Genomic DNA, 17,907 nt, shown 5'->3' on the forward strand with positions numbered 1-17,907 from the left:
ACTTTCTCTCAGACCTGAAAATAACCGTTATAAGGGATCTTTAAGAATAATTCTGTTAAAACTTCCAATCTTCTTGCTGACAGCCTGTAGCCTACAGATGATGCATACCACTGTATCTACTATAAGTTTTCATTACAGCTGCTGCTACAAAGAAATGTTACACGAGAAAAATGTGCTTGGAGTGAGTTTTACAAGGAGCCCCTGAAGGCAGCACAGGGAGGCGTTTCCACTGTAGCCGTGGCTGCGTCACCTGCCTGCTCTGCTGCGTCCCTCCTCCTCCTTTTCCTCTTATTTCTCACCGCATCTCCCCTCCACCACCTGCCACAGCAGCGACGCAGCGATGGAGAGCTGCTGCACATTAATATAAGCTCACCAAAGACGACCACAACTGAGAGAGAGGGAGACACACAGAGACAGAGAGAGACGGGTGAAGAAGAGGGAGACAGAGAAAGAGACAGAAAAAAAGGGAGAGTGACAAGCGGAAGCACAGAAACATATGGTTTGTGTGGAGAGCGGCTGCTGACCGGGGGCTGAAACTTATTCAACCAACTAATAATGCACATTTGATGCGTCCATCTCATTTTTAGGCACTTCTCTGCTCCATTTTTATTCTTCTCGTGCTCTCACCTGTTTTCCGTCCGTGGCTTTTTACACCTGTGTGTGATTAGTTTGTGCCGGCTGGATTGCGGCTGTTGGACCTCCCTGAGCGCGCACGCTCACACGCACACGGATCATCACAAGACGCGGTGCAGCCCTACAAAAGCTTCTTGCAAAGGAGGAAATTGAATTAGACAAGTTATCTCCACGGGAGGAGGTGGACAAGCGTAGCTGTGCTCTCGGCTTCCTTCCCTTCCTTCCCCCCGGCTGGCTCATCGCGTCTCCTCCAGGGCCCAACAGGAGTCTCTATCAGAAGACCCCCTCGCTCCCCCCCTTCACCCTCCCTTTTTTTTTTCTCTCTCTCTCTCCTCCTCGGTAACGAGCCATGTCTGGACAGACTGTGACCATCCCGGACGACCGGGCATTTGCCAGCTTCAAGGCGGAGTGTCTGTGCGAGGAGGGCTGGAGTTTGAGGTACAGCAAGTTGGGGATCACGGTGTGGAGCCAGGATCTGGAGGAGGGGAAGTCCGTCCACAAAATCAAGGTGAGTAATGTTACAAAACAACAAAGTAGGCATTTGATCTGTTCGCTTACTCTTTACAGAGTACTAGATATATTGAAACCCCCCCACAGAAATAATAGAAAGTACCACAGAGGAAAAAAAACAAAACACTGCTGCACTGTATACTCCAGCTGGCAGGGGAAGCGCTTCATCTTAACTCCCGTATGATTCAAACTGCTGACATGCTTCATCCACTGCTTTTTACCGCAGAGGCTTCCATAACCCACTAACAGCTTATTCATATGAAGGAGAATGTAATTAGATGACACAGCAGGCCCCATGTAACCAAACTGGTTTTAAAGGTGCACTGGGTAGTTTTGAGGAAGACATTTGATACACTAGATAAATCAACTGTTTGTTTTTTTTTCATGACTGAATAAACAAACCGAGCTTAAAGGAGGAGACAGACCTGCCACCTTTCTAGCTTCAAACAGTGTTCTGGGGACCTTAAACAGATTGTCTTTTCAGTTATGGAAATAATAAATATTTCTGAGTTTGTATTATTACTCCATTCATATCACAAACATTAAAATTCACTACATAGTCCCAACCTGATGTTAACAGTGCTACTGCAGCAGATAACTGTTAAGTGAATACATCCTGTGTTATATTCGCTCCTCTTTTTATAAATGGGAATAGTGGTGGAGTCGTGATGCACTCTATAAGAAATCCCCCCCGACTAAAGAGAAGTGAGAGCAGGAGTCGGCCTCAGGAGGCATGTCTAATGCTCAAGGGACGCCACATTCCTTTGCCAGTGAAACCATTTTCAAGCCTCCACCTGAAAAGACAGTGTTGCGTGCGACATGTCAGCCTACTTTGGTGGCTTCTGTGGTGTTTGATTCATCAGACTCACTGGGAGGGAAGTGAACAAAAGTTGTGCACTGTAATACTGACATGGTAGAAGAGACAATAGAAGTGACAAGGCCTGAATAGTCAATTAGCTGATACAAAATGAAAGGCATTTTATTCTGTGGTTACATCTTTTGAAATTCGTGGATTTGCTGTTTTCCTGAGTTTCATATTAGTCAAACTTGAATATATTTAGGTTAAGGGACAACATGTAGAGGTTAAAGACAGTATGTTGGGCTCTGATAACCTGTGATGCACACAATTTGATGTTAGGAACAGAAGGCGCAGTGGGTTTAAGAAAATGTTGTATTGTAGTATCACTGTAGTATTTCCTGATCTTTGTATACGTAAGGTAATAATGTGACAGGCATGTGAAAGTACATGATAAGTAAACTTGGTTATCTAGTCAAATAGCAGTCGTGGCAGTTTGTCTTTAATGTTAATGTTTGTCTTGGGAGTTGGTGTGGAGCCATCATGAGGACAGCAATCTCACCTAAAGCCGTGGAAAAACTGCCAGCTAACACTTTATGTTTGACCACAGTTTTGAATAATGCTTTGTTAATGCTCCGGGACAAAGACCCAAAGGAAAAAGAACTAATTCAGACTCATAGCCTTCATAGCACATTTGCTGCAAAAATAGAAGAGTTTTCTCTGAGAATATGAGTGAACTATTATAGTTTAGCTTTATCGCTTGAATTTGCACACAATTTGAGACACAGCATTATTTTTATTTTAAATTATAGAATTAAGAGCTGACCTGATGAGCCAGATTGTTTGTTAGACAGAACCATCAGGGAACTCACCCTTACATGCTGTGGGAAAAGGGCAAGCTCTTTCATCATCTTTCAGGGGCATTGTTCAACAATTAAGATAAATGAACCATGTTATTTAAAGCAACAATATGTCACTGTCAATATTTGACAACGTGGGAATGAAACTCAACAATAAACTGGCTTGCTCCAGAAAGTTACATATTGTTGCTTTAACAGGAGAGTGATGGCGAATACATGTTTCTGGATCAAGAAAAACCTTCACTTCCATTCTTTGTCTTTCTGTTAATTGAATATACTCTTCGGTTTTAATGTAACTGACGCTATAGCAGCATCTATGCTAACCTCTTGAGGAGCCGCTATTGTTTTCTTATTAACAGTCTCTTTTATCGCTGGTCATCACAACTAAACTACATCTGTAGTTGCCAGTGGTTCCTCATAGGACACTAATTGTTGGAAGAACTGTGGTTCGGACACATCCAAACAATGTACAGTGTCTCTTGTTCCAGTGAAATCTAGCTGCAATTATGGACTGGAAGTCCCCGGGAATTGATCAAAGCGATCAAGAAATGAAAAAGAACATGTAATATACTTCTGTTATACGTGTATAATTGACTTTCCTAGTGAACACCGAAGCTTCCACTTCGCCTCAAACCTGACTGACCAGCAATTCACTGCTTAACTGTGTCATAAATCTCGGCAGTGTCGTCACTTCCACGTTCAGACAGATTTTACTTCACAGCTGACAGTTTTTGGAAAGGTTGCCTCCAGATTTCCAACCTTTTAAAGAACGTACTCATCTGATGGCACATCTGATTACTGTCACTGTCTTTGGGATACATTCAGGGATAGAAATGGAACACCTTCTCTGCGTGTATGCGTGCGTGTGTGTGTGTGCTTTCCTGCTGGTACATCCGGGTCTGAGGAGCATGAACGAGCCACCAGGTGTTTACTTTGTTGAATAAAGTGCTCTGTGTGTGTGTGTGTGTGTGTGTGTGTGTGTGTGTGTGTGTGTGTGTGTGCGTGTGTGTGCGCGTGCATGGGTGTGGGTTTGTGTGCATAGGGATGTGCGGAGGGCCAGAGCAGCAGAGGGTTTTTCCCAGCCCCCTTTATCTTTATACCTGTGAGGCAGATTCTTCATGTGTTTGTGGGGGGGGGGGTTCCCTCAGGGTATATCCTGTGTGTCATGTGTGCATCGGCAGGGAATGAGGTGTGCGTGTAAGTGTGTGCAGACGTTAAGGGTTGTGCTTATTAATGCTTTTTCATACAGGACAGGTGTGTTTCCTCAGGACAGCTCAGCAAACAGAGAGAAAGTGCAAACAGACGCACATTTGGAGTTAGGGTGGGGTTTCTACGTACAACTGAAACTTTATCTTTATGTAAATATGACAGTTACAGGAGCCTAATTTTGCATGGTACATCAGTCTTTATCTCTGGCTTACTTTCAGTGTAATATTATCTAAACACAAGTTTTTTTATCCCCCTGTAAATCTATAGAAAAGGATTACATTAACTGTGTTTGTGCTCATAGGTGTATGCTTGCGTGTGTGTGTGTGAGGGTAGGGTTGTACAGAGATGCCACAGATACAGCTCGTCTATTTATAGCCGAAATAAAAGCATGCATCTTTGCTGATGCATGTCGAATGATTAATGTGAGTGTCGAGGCTTAACGCTCTCTTCCTGTGTCAGTTTCCACTCTTGGGCTGTAGCACCAACAGCAGTGAGACAAGAGCGATATATGTCCAAATCAGAAAGTGAGAAGACAACAGGCTGGCAATCATCATTATCATTAGTGCTTTAATTATCATCAGCTTCATTTTCATTGCAATCATCGCCACCGCCATATTCACCAATAATGACTTTTGAGTCATGGTGTGATCACAGCTGTAATCACTCACGCAAACCAGCATCATCATCAACTCATTTGTCAAGCACATGACTCCACACATGGTGCATAGTGTGTGGGTGTGTGTCAGTGTGAAGGTGGATTTGTGTACTTTTAATAGTTAGACTTTCAGACAGCTGCCCCACTCATCCACACATGCACACACATATTGGAGACTCCTGGGTTTGCCTCCTCCCCCGCTGTCACACAGGGAGGCCTGGCTCTGAATCACACACACACACTCACCCCTTTTTTATTTAAAATTTTTTGTAATTGTCTTCCGCAGTCATGTATCAGCACTCAGAGGAGTAAGTAATGTGAGTTGACAGGTTGGCAGGATGAGGGAGAGAATAGAGTGAGTGAGACATGGAATAAGGGAGAGAATGAGTAGTGGGTGGACGTGCGGGGGTCAGAGGTTGTATTCTGAGTGGGCCGTGGGCACAGTGTGGACTCAGACGAGGCACGAAGTCTCACCAAACCACACACCCAATGTTTGCGTACCTACTCGTCCGCCTTTTAGTCTCCTTCCGTCTCTGTTTTATCTTGCTGAACTCTCTCTCACCCGCGTCTCTCTTTCTCTGTCTCCTTGCTTCATCTGTTGTCTTCACCGAATTACAGTCTAATAGAATAACGCACATGTGTACTTAGCTGGCTGTATGTCTTCATTCCGTGCTGGACGTCTTTTTTTCTCCCTACAGTTCTCCTCTTTCACCGTTACTGCTCACTTCTTCCTTCTACTCCTGTTTCAGTTTGCCTGTGGATGTAACACATCTCATTATTAGTGTGAATGCTGGAAGGATTCATAACTTATGTTCTTTTACACGTAAAAAGCTGTATTATTATACTTCTGTTTCGTTTGCAACTGAACTCCTTTCGCATTTTTTAATGTAGGGACTTTATTCACATGCAAAATTAGGCTTGATGCTTTTTCAACTGTCACTAGAATGACAGGAAGGGAAATAAAAAAAACAAAAAGAACATTATTACCAACATTGTAAAGGGATAAGACAAAATACTTAAATTCTCCTAAGTGAAGCAATGAAGTTTAGCTCCTAGCCATTAGTGAAGCAATGTATTTCATCCCCAAGGGAACACTATGTTATGCGTCCTGCATCCCTTTACCAATACGCTTGTATTTACTTATTTATACTTTCAGCCAGAAACTCCAACATTTCCAATGTTTCACATCTTTCATACTTTCTGGGTATTATTCAACTTTCAAATCCCTTGAAAACCTTTCAAAATGTTTTCTTTCCTCTCGAGCTAATCCACAATTGAAGCCAATTAGAGAGCTCTTCAGACCCACTCGTCTTCAGCCTCTCACCACTCATCAATACATTCGAATAGAAACTCCATTTGAACTACACGTTTCACACACTCACTCTTTGATATTATTCATACTTTAAAAACAATTGCTGTTTAAGTTTTGTTAAATTGATAGACCATCTAAGATTTATACATAAGTGTACAAGGGAAGGAATATTCAGAGCTGGAGTGGAGAGGAGCTTAAAAATCTTTGCGTATACACATTTGTAGATACATTCAAACATAAGAAAATGTGTGCCAGTCAGATACACATAACTACTCACAACTTTGGCAGCATGATCCTCCATAAACAGGAGTGCCAATGAGCTGCCACGTTGACTCCCATTATAACTAAGAGCACACATGTGAGGAGGGAAACTGAAAACACTATTTTTCTAACTACCCCAGGTTTCACATTTTAAACACTAACCACACAAATTCCATGCGATGTACTCAGCAGTGTCTCCTATTTCTTCGGGTGTTGCCATTTAGGTGACGGGAGTTAGTGCCTTTTGAGGTGGAAGCAGGAATATGAGAGGTGTGCCTCAGCTAAAATCTCTGTGAACTGAACTCTCTGAGCCAGGAGTCAAACCAGCACTTTGGCGAGCTTTAATTACTGCTGCGGAAACAATGCTTATATAGGCTTTCTAATTAGTGCAGATTGAAAGATGCTCGTCAGGCGCTCATTTCAAAACATGATAATGTTCCGCATCCTTCATATATCATGAGATCTAGGGGAACACAATGCTCTTTGGAGAAGGCTCAGGGATTTGGGTGTGCTATGAACATTGAGCATTAAAATGTGTGTGGTCCATGTAAGGATATTTTTAACTGTTTGATTTAACAAAAGAATGACAGGGGAAAAAGGGACAAGGGAAAATAAGCAATTGTTAATTTTTGTTACCAACATGATACAGGAACAAGACAACATACTTTACTTTTCTGAAGCAACACAGTTAAACCTTCAGCCATAAACAGAGCAAAGCAGTATAGCTCCCAGAAATATATTAGAAGTATCATAATGCATACTAGGAAAATGCAACAACTGCCTATGACCTCTGTGCTAAAACACATTATTGAATAACACATTATTAAAGAAGACCTACTGACATTTAATGGATTGAATTGGATCCTTGCAATAGCACTTCTTGCCTTATGTCTTATATCTTCCATATATCAGTAAGTGCCCTTTTCCCTGAATACGTATGTTAAACTTTTGGTGCTGAAATTGTTACCTTTTTAAATGGTATGACCACACGTGTAGCTCTATTTGGCCTGTGTGCTCTGGACCACATTCACCCATTCACATGTTTTTATTCTGTCTGTTCTGTTTTATGTTGTTGACAGCTTTCGGTACGTATTAACCTGCTGTCTCACCCATTTGTACACTGTCTTGTTCTCAGTGAGGATTCTGTGGTCAAGGGATGTCGTTTCCATTTAGCATTTTCAGTTTTCCTTGTTTCAGTGTGACTGGTTGTGAAGCCCTATGAGACTGTAGATTTGTCTAAGAGCTATATGAATAAAATTGATTTAAACAGCACTGGCACAGCTCTTGCATACAGTTTGCACAGGGACATTGTGGTACATGTCCACTCTGGATTCAGGGGCAGTAAAATAAAATTTTTTGAACGGGAAGTGGATCAAAAGCCAAAATGGGACAATCGGTACTATAGTGATGTCTGGTCCCAAGGTGGTCTTGGTGTGAAAAAAAGCTTTGGGAAATGGTGACTTTTTGTGCGTCATCCATCATCACTATTATCTTATCTCACTTGACCTGGCTTCCTTTTTTACCACCATTATTTGTCATTTTCTACTTTGTGGAACACTGACAATGGCAAATTCTTAATTATTTTGGTCTACATTTAGTTCTGTATTTGATTTAGTAAGAATCGTTGTGTTGTATGTTTATTTGCCTATAGTGTGGGGAAATTCGATCACAAGTGGCGTAACACCGAATAAAAAATGTTATTCTTAAAGTTGGCCAACCAGTGGCAATCTGTTCCTAGTTTATGTGGATGTTTTTCTGATTAATAGATATCTGTTGTAGGCTCTGGAGATGAAAATATTGGTCCGTCTGTCAAGTTGCTCAAATGTTAGCATGTTAACATGCTAAACAAAGATGGTAGATGTTAGGGCTATGTTTTATATTTATATATCAAAGCATAGCTATTTTCTTAGCAAGTGCTGAGCAAGTTACTTTGAAAATGCAATATATAACATACTACTAGATGCCTTAATTTGAAAGTAATATATTACATTACAATATCATATGAACACAATAGACCTATACCTTCTATAATATAGCCAATCATGACACAACAATCACAACCTTTTTATTTTGGTCCACAGAACAACATTCCCTTGACATATGTGATGTGCGCTCGGAGGATTAGGCTTCATCACCTACAAAATACAACTGTATGTCACACACAGACTGAACTAAGAACTTATAGGCTTGGCTATATTAAACACAAGCATTGCTTATATTAATATGGCCATGCGTGGTGTGGATGGCTTCATAGAAAAACAACAATAAACGCCTCACTTCGGTCAGTAACTTGTATTGTAACGCAAAAGTGATGTTCGCACTGCTCTCCCTAAATACAACCTCACTAGCACAGCTGTCGACCCTCAGTCATGTTATTTTACTCTTTCACGTGGCAGAAGTATTAGTCAGTGAAGATTATTAAAAGATTTTGCCGATCCATATCTGAATGAGATAATGAGCTTGTCAAATGCAAGTGCATATTTTATGCTATTATACCAAAGGTGAGTATGAACTATTTCATAAGCTGGGTTGTTATAGGCTGAGGGGAGATCTCTCTTTTTGAACAGCTGTATAGCCAAATGTAGAGTAAGGCTGGTAATCATTTTCTTAAATTAAGCCCTCAGGGAACAAGAGAAAGGAGGCTGATGTAGATTGAGCTTTATACCCTCTGGACTGATTTCTAATGGGAGTTAAAACCACCTGGGACAGACAACCACCCTCTGTCAATTTCTTTCTCATTTAGTCTTTGTCTCTCGCTCTGTTTTTATGTCGGTCTCTCTTAGCTTCTCACTGGGTCTTAAAGTCTCTTTGTGTCACTCATCCTCCATTGTTCTGTCTGTCTTTGTTGTTGTTATTATAAAGACTAATTCCCCCTGACAATGGTAACTGTAGTAACAGCTGTACTCCTGGGCTGTCTTACGTACAGTGCCATCTACTCCAAACCTGACACAGGCAGCAGGAGTCCCGGTGGTTTCATTAATATGCATTGACACACCCACACCAACCTTCCTCGTCAACAAGTGCGGATGTGTGAATGATTCATTCCATCAAGATTTTATTTTAAAAATCTATCACTATGATTTGTCTTAAGAAGATTTTATGGATCAATTGTATTTTGGCCTCCATCACTTTTTAAGTAATGTCTTATTGAATCTAAATTGAAGCATGAAAGGAGTCAATCTAATTTCAGGTTTTTAAAACTGCTTTTCTGCAGACAACTGGAGAACTGGATGTTTGTTTTCCACTCAGAGCCCCTTCTACCCCATCACATTCACAGATCATGACTGACTGACTGTGTCCTGTACTGATAGTGTTTTTGTTTTTTTTCCATTCAACAGCTCAGATACTAGACCTGAGCTGTTGAATGACTCATCTGTGGTCAGTGGCCTGTCTCTTGATTCTCTTTCTAATTTTTCTTTCTCTCTATCTCTCTCTCTTACACAAGCACGTACGCACACACACACAGTCTCTGCTCTCTGACCATCTGATGTCTAATCTTTTACACATAATTTGCCTTTTGTGTGCATTTTTCTGTGCAACTGAGTATGTTCAGGATCCCTCAGCATTTACATTCATGCATCCTCTTTATTTATTTTTTCAGTTTGCATATTAGATTAGAATGGGTGTTGAATTTTGTGCTTTGATGTGTTCATCAAGGTTTGTTTTCATTTCACACCCACCTCTTTCAGAATAAACAGCCACAACTGTGAAGCTCTCCAACAATGGTCCAGTACTTACTCTGAATTTATGGGATGCAACATAATTAAAATGTAATGGAGTTTCCTGCTTTATAGCTTGCATTGGACAGAGCTCTGAAATGTTTTTTGCATGATCAGTGCAACAGCATTAGTTATGGATTGATTTTTTTTATGTGATTTCTTTTACATTTCTTGCCTAAAAATGAACTCTGTCTCTCTTTCTGTCCGTCTCTCATTCTCAGTGTCAGATGGTGTGTAAGGACGTGTCAGCTGAGACTATGTACGATGTTCTCCATGACATCGAATACAGAAAGAAATGGGACACAAACGTCATTGAGACCTTCGATATCGGGAAGCTTACCGTCAATGCGGACGTTGGTTACTACTCGTGTAAGTTGCACACACGCATGTAAACATGTGTTGTTAAGAAAGTGTAGAGACACACATGACATGCACATTGATCTGTAATGTCTTGTTTGCTGGGTCTGTCTTGTTTGTTAATAGGGAAGTGTCCGAGTCCTCTTAAGAACCGCGATGTCATCACGCTTCGTTCCTGGCTGCCAATAGCAAAAGATTACATCATCATGAACTACTCTGTCAAACATGCCGTAAGTACACACACACACACACACACACACACACACACACACACACACACACACACACACACACACACACACACAGGGCTTATACATGCTCTCAGCTGAGGCCCTGCTCATTCACCCCTTTATAACTCTTTGCATGTGTGTTCAAAGGTGCATTGTGAAAAGGCCCGTTTCGAAATGAGTGCACATTGGGTGAGCACACATGAAGGTTGATCCAGTTTAGGAAGCTTAAGGGCGTCGTGCAGTACGAAAAGAAATCCTTGAATATTTGTGGGAAGTCGGCAATACAAAGCTGTGTTTGTGGGTGTGCCAGTCAGTTTCTCTTCCTGTCTAACAGTAAACGTACTTTGTCAGAGAATGGTGGTGTGATTAATCATGTTGTTGTTATCGTCACAACCAGGCAGCTGTTCTAGCAAGATAGATATCACTAGCATGGATTGGCAGCATCATCGCTATTAGCATGGATCAGCAACATGAATATAAGCAGGGATAGTAATGGCTGTCCCTCAACCATAAGTTCTTCTTGGGTATTGAGGAGCTGCAGAGTTTATTCATGGTCAAACTGCAACCTGGACTGTTCATTTACTGCCATTAAACAACTTATCTGCTGAACTTTCCCTCTGCTCCACAGCTCCACAGCAGAAAACAGCTTTGTATTTGCCGATCAGTGTTGCTCATCAACAACGGCTCCAAAAACTATGAAGTATCATTAAAAATACCAAAGTACGCTGGAAGGGAGCTTTAAACATCCACTGCATGCAGGAAGTAAAGAGAGTTTGGCACCATTCCTAATGGCTAACAAGAGAGCACTCCCTTTCCTTGTGCCCCTGATGTCTTTACCTGGGGGAATGATAGATCTACCCTGTGCTGTCACTGCTTCGTTGTAGGTGTAGGAAAGTTAATCAATTGAGTTGAATACATTGTGTTTTTAGTTCAGCTTCCAGTTGTGCTTTGTAGGGGAATGCCAAGGGCCAGTAAAATAGGCTGATTAGAGACTGTATGAGTGACTTTCAGTTTGGAATCAGGCCCAAATCCTCAGACTTTAGTTTGGCTGCGTTTCTTGCCAATAGGAAGAAGAGGACTATCTTGTAAGAAAGCTGTACTCATCACCTCTTATGAGGGCAGCAACAACTGGTTATTTCAATTGTAGATTAATATGGTGATTATTATCGCAATGAATTAATTATCTGGTTTATAAACTGTCAGAAGATGGTGAGAAAAAGCCTTTCACAGTGTCAGGATTATCATTTTACTAGACCATAAGACAAAGAAAATCCTCATGAGCTGGAACCAGATAATTTCTGCAAAAAAAATCACATATTTGTGTAACGATCAATCAACCAAGTCACTGTTTCAGCTGTATCTCTCTCGATACAGACTCTCATTTTTCTCTTCCGTCATTGTTTCTTGCTTCTCTGTCTTTTTGCCTCTCTGTGTCTCACTCTCAGTTTCACTCACTAATATAATGTTTACAGAAGGATAAGACCTCTCATGTGACTTTTAGCTGTTGACTTCCGCCCCCCCCTTCCGCATTCCTGCATTAACAAGTGGTTTGGAAAATAATAGACAGAATGTGTGTGTCTGTGTGTGTTTGTGTCCCGTGTGTGTGTGTGTGTGTGTGTGTGTGTGTGTGTGTGTGTTTGTGTCCCGTTTGTGTCCCGTTTGTGTGTGCCTGGCACTGTATGTGGATAGCCAAGGTCATTCTTGATAGTCATTTGAACTTGAGAGCTTAAATTGTGAAATGCAGCTTCAGTGGATACTTAATAGATTGCTGAGTTCATGTGTCCACTGCCAGGAGTCAGTCAACCTGTGCTGTATTTGACACCACATTCATGTGTTCACATGATTAATAACAACAGTTTGTCCAGTCATACCTTGGAAAGGTTTCCGTAATCAGTTATTGGGGTCCTGTAGTAACTGTGGTCTGCTCTACAACTGAACTTACATTTGGGCAGAGTGCTATAGAGTTAACTTGTGCTTGCAAGAGAGGTCTATATATTTATATTAGGGCTGCAGCTAATGACTGCTAATGACCACTAATTACTTTTTTCATTTAATCTATCGAGTCCTTTTTCAGCCACAATTAGACATGGCTCCAGGATCTCTCGGCTTGTCGGTTGCTCCATCACTTTGGTCTCAACTAAAATCTGCTATTGGGTTAACAAAATTTTGTACGGACATTCGCGCTTCCCAGAGGATGAAGATTTCTGAATTGTCTTCAAACATACAACAAGGAGTTTTCAACTGGTTGTCTCAATATGATATCAATGAATCTAACTGACCTACATAAGTGAGCTATTTATTAATTATTAATGCCTGGACCAAAGAAGCTGCTCTATAGGCTGGTGGTATGGCAGCAGAGCTTTCTTATAGCTGCTTTAAGAAAATTTGTATTTGTCCAGCACTTCTTCTTGACCAAAACCCCTGCAAAACGAATGGCATTTCCCTCAACCTCTGCTCGACGTAGTGTTTAGTGCTACCAGATTATACTGAAATACTGAAATATGGTAAATTATATGCCTGAAAGCCTCACAGAGCTGCTAGGCATGGCTGTAGTCTCCAGCTCTTGTTCATAATAGCTGAATTCATAATATATCAACAAACTGGATCATTGATCATTGCAAGTTACCAAAGTTCAGAGTGATACCTTTTGATGACTTCTTTTGGCAGACCAGCAGATCAACTAACTGATTGATCATCAATCCCCCATGTCATAAGATACGAAGTTTCCTGGTAAGGCCAATGTGTCAAGACTGTAGAGGGACACCTCATCGGTGACTAATGCTTCACATTTCCTGCAGTCTCTCCAACAAACCCCTCTCCATTAGCTCAGAGCAATATAATGTTGTCTCTGATTTCCCAGAAACCTGCACATTGAATGATTCCCAAAAGCTGTCTTTGTTCTTCAAAAGTCCTATTACTAGAGAGGTGCAGGCACAAAAACTGTAAGTCAAATAGTGTAGAAAAGATAAGCAGTTATCTGAAGTTCTCCCCTGATAAAGGTTCTTTTGCTGACTGCTGCTCTGTGTGCCTCTGCAGTTCTCCTCACAGTGCCTGTCCCAGTTAGCTCAGGCTAACCACTACTGAACTTGGTCATGAATAATAATCTTTAGATTATGAGGAGGCAGCAGTGGAATAGTGGGCTTGAGCTGGCCTTTACTGCTGTGTTATTCACGGACTGGATTTGCATCAAAAAGATGATAGTGAAGCAAAATCTGATGGACTGGCAGCAGAAAAACACAGCACAGAAAAACACAGTGGTGCACACTCTGGACAACTTGTATCAGATATTCATGTTTTAACTTTTAGCAGTGATTTCTGAATATCTCTGCTTGTATTCATGCATTCATTTGAGTGGTTTTGTTAGTTGTACTGTTTAGTTTACATGTGCTGAAAATTGATGATATCCATTCTAATAATAATCTGTTAAACTCGCTGTTAAACTCTGTGTGTGTGTGTGTGTGTGTGTGTGTGTGTGTGTGTGTGTGTGTGTGTGTGTGTGTGTGTGTGTGTGTGTGTGTGTGTGTGTGTGTGTGTGTGTGTGTGTGTGTGTGTGTGTGTGTGTGTGTGTGTGTGTGTGTGTGTGGTCTCTACAGAAATACCCTCCTAAAAAGGAAATGGTGCGAGCTGTGTCTCTTCAGACTGGCTACATGGTCCAGTGGCAGGGACCTAACCGCTGTATCCTCACTTACTTGGCCCAGGTGGACCCACGAGGTAACTGCACACACACAGACATGCACACACTCAGTCAGGTGCTCATGCTCCAAGTTGTAATGAATGATTCATTTCCCTGCCTTTATGTTGGAACAAGTCACCATAGTTACCATATGAAGGACAGAGTCTATTTCGCGCTCCTGCTGCCTTCACTTTCCTTTGCTCCCTTCTTCCATTCATTAGTCTTATTCTCCCTTTAATTCACCTCTCTGCTGTCACTCTCTTGCTTGCAAAGTGCCGATTGTGTAAAGCTCTCTAGTCTGGTTGTAGTGAGTAGGAAGTTGCAAAGCTTCACTTTGATCCTGGACGACATGTCATGCAATAAAGCAGATGTTTAATCCCTATTTATACCTTCCCACATCTTCCTCTTCCTCTGTACTCCCGTTCTCACTCACTTACAATCTCATCCTCACACTTATCCCCATCTTCCTCTGTTCACTCTTTCTCTCTTTGCAGGTTCATTACCAAAGTGGGTCGTCAACAGGTCTTCCCACTACTTTGCTCCTCGTGTAAGTAATTTGCAGTTTAACACCTATTCTGTGATTGTGTTGGATGTTTGTCGATGTGTTAATCCACAGGTCTTGTGCTCATTGAGGTTATCATTTCTCCTTCACGTTTCAGAAACATACTGTCACTGCATTTGTTTTTCTGTCTGAGTTTGTGTGCATGTTTGTTTAAATGGAGCAAAGATTCTCTGGAGAGCACCCAGGGATGGAGAAATCCCTTGATGAGTCAGAAAATAGCAGCTCAGCGAGACGCACAAATCCCCCTGACAATAACCATGCTGATGACTTCAACACAATAAATACAAGAAGGCATTTTCTGTCTGGGCTTTACAGATTTTTTTTTATTATGACTCATTTGTTATTCAAAAAATTGTACAGAGATAGAAATATTACCATTTGATTTGACATTTTAAACTGATATTTATATTGAATGAGAGTCTTTTGAATTGTAACCACAACTTCATAATGTCTCTTGCAGTTTTTGTACTATGAGAACTTTGTGAAGACACTTGATGATTTGGCTCTGACAATGATGACCTCGTATGTAATTCAGGTTAATGATTATCAATACACATTCATAAAAATATAAATAAAAAAATAGAGAGCCACTCAGTAGAGCGCAAACCTTCGCCAAGGCCCAAACATGTCACCTTTTATTCAATTAAGCCTAATCCAATGTCACATAAACTTCTCAGTGTTTCCCAACCAATGGCTGTGTACTTCTGGCAAGGGGAGGGTCCAGTTTGTCTACTAGTAAATCATTTGTGGATGGCAACAAAATAAAATGCAAAAAAGCTCACCAAATATACTTGGCCAGCCAATAATATACCTTGGCGGACTGCTGGGGCAAAATATATGTTTGGGAAACACTACTTTTAAATTTGCCATATCCAGATTTTAATTAGGATCTGCATCAAATTGTACTCGCTCATAGATACTAGCCACCTAAATACACCAGCTTTTTATAAATAAATAAGAGCATTACTTTAAAAATTAACGCAAAGTGTTCTCACTTAAACATTGTAACCCAGTGTTAAAGTGAGAAAAAAATCCTGGCCTCGTCTCTTTAACTGGGTCTGCACCAAATGTTACCAGTGTCTATTCTGGGCTAAGACCCAGTTTTGTCGAAATACATTCAGTAGTTTTTGTGCTATCCCGCTGACAATCCAACCAACAAGCCCACGTACAAACCAAGATGGGTGAAAACTCAACCTTCGTGGCCGTAGGACGTGTTATTTTTGTTGTGCTATTAATCTATCTTGTTCTTTTTAGGCAATGAAGAAGATCAACAAAGCCTGTTTGAAGTATCCAGAGTGGAAGCAGAGACACAACCCTTGCTTCAAGCCCTGGCTCTACCCCGAACAGACTACATTACCCAGCATCCCGCTCTCTGAGCTCAGCATCCAGCGTGCTGAGAGCCTGGAGAAAATTGATGAGAGCTCCCTGGCTGAGACCCAGGATAGAGAAGCAGACAGCGACTAACACACACACATAGTCATGAATTCGTACACACAAACAGAATGCAGGGTTACATGCATGCCTGATCCATAGTAACACATACTTGCATACATACTGTACATGCAGTTGCATATGCAGGCATGCTAACAGGCACATGTATGGAAGCATTCGTGCACACAGACAAACTCATACTTGGCCAGCTCATACGTGCATACATAATGTATGAACACACACTATACAAACATGAAACATAGATGCACTCACAAATACACACCCACCCACTCAATCACAGGGGGGAGCGAACCTACGTATTTTTGCAAGTCAGTAAACTTATCATTGTAAACAAAAAAGGGGCTGTACATGTGATTTTTCATGCATATTTAAAGGATATCGGTTTTCTAATCAGGACCTATGCAGATCATCATAGCAAAAATATATTTTCAGTAAGAGGTACTGTTTAAAAAAATTGTTTACAGAATAACCTGACAGTGGAGAAAACACCTCAGTATGACCCCTAATGGGCACAGACATACACACATTCACACATGCATATACACATAGTTTGTGTCTTTCTACCTAGGTTGTCTGTCTTTTACTCATAATGTGTCTCCATCACATTCTGTAAGCACATGATAAAATATGCAGGTGTGCAGAAGGCAGCTGGAACCCCCAACCCAACCTGCAACCCTCTCACACACACACTTAAACTCACACACAAATACAGATTTTACACTCACATGTACTGTCTTGCTCCTCTATTTGAGAGATGTATGAATGTATGTAGAGTTTAAAAAATTAAATACAGATTCCTACAAAGGTTTTCAAATTTCACTGGTGAGCTGAGTCATTTTCTTTTGTGTGAGTGTCAGTGTCTCTGCTCGAGTTGATGTCTGATGCTGCCTGAAGGTTTGCATGGTTGTGCTGATGCTAAAAAAAAGTACAATGAATCATTAACCTGATGAACTGGTTGGTCTGGTGTCACACACATAGCCATTAATTTTTAAACCTCAAACAGAACATGGAAAAACAAGTGACACACAACCTATCGATACATTTCTTTGAGTGCATGTGTGTTTGTGCGCGCGCGCAGTGGCCTAGATCAGAATTAGGAATCCCCCAATCTGTTGGCATGGCAACTCTGAGATCGGCTCAGCACTGGAGAGAGACAAGGAGAGACGAGATCTTGCATGTCACAGAGGAAGTGACTTATTACAGGGTCTACGCCCCTTCGTCTCTATGTAGAATTAGACTGAAGAGCCTGTTTACTGTAAATGCACCATGTGCACTACGGCTGCACTTTCTGTCTGCCTGCCATGGGTTAATTGGATGACCTGACGCTTTCACTTTCATAGCACAAACTAACACACAGTAATATGGTTTAAAGTATGGCTAAAGAATGCATTAAACATATTGGATCCATGTAGAATTATTTGAAAGTCCATAAAGAGGGAACATCACATTGAACTATACATCATGCTTTTTTTTGCATGTCATCCACTATTACAGTTCCCTTTTTATAACATCCGCCTCTGCATATGCGTCTAATTAATTATGAATGATGAAGGAAATAGTATGCGAGAGATGCAAAAAGGCATGAGGTGCATACTCTGTCCTTTTTTCTTTCCTACAGCTGTATATCCCCTATCCATCCTCAGAGTCTTAATGAGGCCTCTCGCTCAGCCATCATCAT

At 41.2% G+C, this 17,907-nt stretch overlaps 1 protein-coding gene across 1 annotated transcript; it reads left to right on the forward strand.

Annotated features, from left to right (window-relative positions):
- Positions 1 to 223: 223 nt before the first annotated feature.
- stard10 (StAR related lipid transfer domain containing 10) lies at positions 224 to 17,048 on the forward strand. Its single transcript, XM_030391594.1, has 6 exons — positions 224 to 1,141; positions 10,177 to 10,324; positions 10,439 to 10,542; positions 14,136 to 14,253; positions 14,710 to 14,762; positions 16,032 to 17,048. Exons 1-6 carry the CDS (start codon positions 983 to 985, stop codon positions 16,239 to 16,241), a joined length of 792 nt encoding a protein of 263 aa, XP_030247454.1. The 5' UTR covers positions 224 to 982; the 3' UTR covers positions 16,242 to 17,048.
- The last annotated feature ends 859 nt before the right edge of the window (positions 17,049 to 17,907 follow it).

The sequence above is a fragment of the Sparus aurata genome, chromosome 2 (genome assembly GCF_900880675.1).
Source record: "Sparus aurata chromosome 2, fSpaAur1.1, whole genome shotgun sequence".
NCBI lineage: Eukaryota > Metazoa > Chordata > Actinopteri > Spariformes > Sparidae > Sparus > Sparus aurata.

Coding starts and splice junctions, on each gene's coding strand:
- stard10 (XM_030391594.1), top strand. CDS start 983: ATGTCTGGACAGACTGTGACCATCCCGGACGACCGGGCATTTGCCAGC. Junction 1,142..10,176: donor AGTCCGTCCACAAAATCAAG/GTGAGTAATGTT, acceptor TCTCATTCTCAG/TGTCAGATGGTGTGTAAGGA. Junction 14,254..14,709: donor GGCCCAGGTGGACCCACGAG/GTAACTGCACAC, acceptor CTCTCTTTGCAG/GTTCATTACCAAAGTGGGTC.